Raw genomic sequence first — 4,489 nt, 5'->3', positions numbered from 1 at the left:
AAATCTACATTTTAAACCAGTTTTTAAATTGTATTTATTTTGTAGCTACTGGCTGATATGTGTTGGTGAAAACTGTACATGGCACTTCAAGGCAAGTAGCATAAATGATTCTACAATGTTCAAGGTCAGAAATTTCAACAGCCAACACACATGCTCTTTAATGGACAATACATTCATACAACGCAAACCTACTGCCATGGTAGTTTGTAGCATAGTTATTCCAAAATATTTTCATCCTAAGATAATTTACACACCAAAAGACATACAAACTGACATGTTGTCTGAACATGGCGTGAATCTAACCTACATGCAACTATGCAAGCTTGGAGAGCAAAGGAAAATGCTTTACAGTTTTTGAGAGGTCATCTTGCTGACTCCTACAACAAATTGCCTAGTTATTTGTATATTCTGGAGAAGACTTATCCGAGGTATGTAGTTAAATTAAAGAAGACGGACGATGACTGCTTCTTGTATGTATTTGTTGCGATTTGTACGTCAATCAGTGGTTGGAAATATTGTAGGCCAGTTGTAGTAGTTGATGGGACCTTTTTAAAGTCAGCATACAGGGGAATAATGCTAACAGCTAGTACAATGGATGCAGCAGGTATTGAAGTTTTATTGTAGAAATATTGTAGCTTGTATGTTTTTTGTAGTACTTGTAGATTTATTGTAGATATATTGTAAAAAAGTTGTAGTTTATATGTATATGTCTTTTTTGGCATTTTTCCTGCAGCCAATTAATTGCTTTTTATCACATAATGTAGGTACCATATTACCATTGGCATATGTTGTTGTTGATTCAGAAAATGACGCATCATGGAAGTGGTTTTTTAAGCAATTCAAATATGCATATGGTGAAAGACCAAATATGTGTGTTGTTTCGGATCGGAATAAGAGTATCTTGAAGGCAACATCTATTGTTTATCCCGGCATGCCACATTATTCTTGCATGTGGCATATTTGGACAAATATACGGGCAAAGTTCAAGAAGGGACATCTAAAGTTAAGTGAATTGTACTTTGTCACGGCACGGTCATACACGCTTGATGAATTTAATGAAAGGATGTCAAAGATTGAAGAGATTGACCCGCGTGTTAAAGCATACTTATACGATATTGGCTATCATAGATGGTCTCGAGTACATGCTACGGTGAACAGAACTTGGACTATGACATCAAACATTACAGAGACGCTGAATGCTGTAACAAAATATGTAAGAGAGCTGCCGATAGTAGAACTATTAGAGTATATGAGGACCCTTCTTGAACGTTGGACGAAGGAAAAGTTATTGAAAGCAAAGGGTACATTCACATACCTTGGGTTTAAATTCAACAAAGAGTTGGATGACAACATAACATTGTCGCACAAGCTTAGAGTAAGATCTGATCATTTATTGAATCAAATTAATTTATACAGGACAATGTAGATAATTTGTAGATATTTTGAGTTTAACCGTATATGAATTATTTTTTTGTTTGTAATGTAATCGTAGGTGAGGGCTTCAACAGACTACATCCATACAGTACTAGATGGTGTGAGGCGCTATATTGTTTGTCTTGAAAACAAGAGATGTAGTTGTGGGCAATTTCAGCTTGATGAACATCCTTGTCCACATGCGTTGGCTGCGTTAAGACACAGGGATGAGTCTTTTGAACAATATTGTTCTCCTTATTACACAAGGGAGAACCTTTTGCGTACTTATGAAATACCAGTAAATCCCCTGCCTGATGAAACCAAATGGTATGTGCCACAACATATATCTGAAGAAGTAGTAAATCCACCTACAGGAGGGAAAAGGCAGCCATGAAGACCTCAAAAAGAAAGATACATAACATATGATGAAATAAATTCAAAGAAGTACAAGGTTTCACGTGGCAACTGCGGAAGAGAAGGGCATAACAAAAGATCTTGCATAAATGCACCCAAAAAGAAATAAAATTTTATGTAGTTAACAGAATATTTCATAAAAATTGTTGGTGAGTTCAGGATAACAGAATTTGGTGTTTAATTGTTGAGGTTTTTTAAGATCATAATGTAGTTAGTTAGGATTTTTCTGTATTGAGATAATACGTTCATAGAGTGATTTGTTTATGAATGGTTTCTATATATATAATCTACCACTTTTTTACTATCTCTAGCATCCTTAACATATTTGTTAATATTTTTTTGCAATTTATCTACAATACAACTACAAAAAATTACATTAACTAGAATTTACAGAGTAACTACATTATAAATCAGTAGGAAAAGAGTTATATACTAAAATATTGTTGATTAAGTACTGTTTACATTCAACAAATTAATATAAAAGAAAAAAAATATATTATTAAATATTTTCTACAAATTATCTACGAATACAACTACAAAAAACTACAATAGTTGGAGTTGACATAATAACTAGATTATAATTCGGCTAAAAAGAAGTTATATGCTAAAAATAATGTAGATCAGGTATTTTTTACATTCAACAAATTGAATGTAAAAGCAACAAAATGTTTAGTTACTGGTTTTTACACTTTATCTACAAAAAAAAAACAAAATAACTACATATTTTTGCGTTGACAGAATAACTGTATAAAAATTCAGTTGGAAAGGATTTATATGCTAAAATAATAAAGATCAAGTACTATAAAGATTCAACAAGTGAATATAAAACCAACAGAATGTTTCCATTTAAACTACTATACTGGATAAGAAAAAAAAAGTCTACTATAATTGTAGCGCAAGTCTGCTACAATTAAAATACAACAATATTGTTCAAAAACTTGTCTACCATCTTTCGTCTAAACTAGCATCAACTAAACAATTGTACTACATGTTCCATACAAAACATTACAACTACTTCTTCTTCCTATGGACTCTTGTTTTCTCATTCAAAGCTGGTGCACCTTTTCTCCTTGCCAATTTGCCTGTCACCTCACTTTCACTAATTGCCCCATGCTCCTGCTTCTTTCTAGCATAGTCCCAAAGTAGCACTCCATAGTGTCTACGGTGTTGGTCAATATCAGAAAGGTCTTCCACTGGAATTGATAACTCTCCAAGACTAACATACTCTGCAAAGGCAGCAACAAATACACCACAATCGCTGCAAAGATAAAAAAAATGTCAATATTTACCAAACGATTAGAAAAAAAAGGGTTAAATGTATAGAAAGAAAGAAGATTTTTTTTACATTGATCCTTCTTTTTGTTATGGTATCTCTCTGACGATCCACTAAATGTTAAGAGGGTCGGTAACAGCTTTCTTAATGTATGCCTTTGTATTCTTGAAGTTGATGTCTTTACGCTTCCCATAAAAACCGGTGCATGAAAAATACAAAGGGATAATAACAGAAAACTTGTCGACATAAGATTCAACAATAGGGTGATTGCATGAAGAGAATCATAGGCATAAAGTTGCATGTCTGCAATGTCAAAAACAACCAACACCCAGTAGAATGTTTCTACAATGTTGACGGGCATGATGACATAATCAACTTCATCCCATGCAACATTTGCGAGTAGTCTATACCTCAATATATATTCTGCTACAACGACCTGGGGTTTGACAACAGAAAACTTCTAGTCTTGAGGAGAATTTTGGAACTTTTCATAAATTTGATCAATCCTAGTCTTGAAAAAACAATATGTTGTACTAAACTTGGTCTTGTTGTTGGGGCCATACTTGCCTCTTTTCCTCAAGTAATACATTATAACATTAATGTGCTGCAACAAAAATATATTGCATTTATACTACAAGTTATCTTCAAATAATCTACACAAAACTACAAAATAAATACAATTCATCTACAATCAGAATACAAAGCTTTTACAATCAGAGTACAAATTTTATACAAATTATCTACAAAATATCTACAAATCAAATACATTGAATCTTACCGAGCCATTGAGGACTTGTCCGGGGTGTGCCAGGGAAAAGAACCACTCCTTCTTGTCAACCTTTTTCACTCCAAGATTGTAACGACCCGACCCGTCGTTTTGATCTTTTGCACCTTGCTCATCAGTTCTTGGGCATGACTTACCCCTTGTGATGGATTATGACTTATGAAAATTGTTGGTTTTGGTTTTCAGGGTAATCGGAATGAATTTGGAAGAACAGTTCTCAGTTTGAAGCTTGAAATTTGAAAGGTTTGGCCAAGATTTGACTTGTTGGTATATGATCTCGGATCAAAAATTTTATGATTTGGTTAGCTCCGTTAGGTGATTTGGGACTTAAGAGCATGATCGGAATGCATTTTGGAAGTCCGTGGAAGGTTTAGACTTGAATTGGCGAAATTGAGATTTTTGGCGTTTTTCGGTTGATAGGTGAGATTTTGATATAGGGGTCAGAATGGAATTTTGGAAGTTGCAGTAGCTCTGTTGTATCATTTGTGACGTGTGTGCAAAATTTTAGGTCATTCGGACGTGGTTTGGTTGGGTTTTTTATCAAAAGCGAAATTTCGAAGTTCTTGAAATTCTTAGGCTTGAATCCGATGTAATTTTGGTGTTTT

At 33.9% G+C, this 4,489-nt stretch overlaps 1 protein-coding gene across 1 annotated transcript; it reads left to right on the top strand.

Moving 5' to 3' along the window:
- The first annotated feature begins 315 nt into the window (after window positions 1-315).
- On the top strand, window positions 316-1,807 carry LOC104233841 (uncharacterized). The gene is made up of 4 exons (XM_070148863.1): window positions 316-428; window positions 522-604; window positions 765-1,375; window positions 1,493-1,807. The coding sequence occupies exons 1-4, from the start codon at window positions 316-318 to the stop codon at window positions 1,805-1,807; spliced, it is 1,122 nt and encodes a 373-aa protein (XP_070004964.1).
- The last annotated feature ends 2,682 nt before the right edge of the window (window positions 1,808-4,489 follow it).

This window comes from Nicotiana sylvestris, chromosome 6, assembly GCF_000393655.2.
Source record: "Nicotiana sylvestris chromosome 6, ASM39365v2, whole genome shotgun sequence".
NCBI classification, from domain to species: domain Eukaryota; kingdom Viridiplantae; phylum Streptophyta; class Magnoliopsida; order Solanales; family Solanaceae; genus Nicotiana; species Nicotiana sylvestris.
This window is presented reverse-complemented; position numbering and strand designations above follow the sequence as displayed.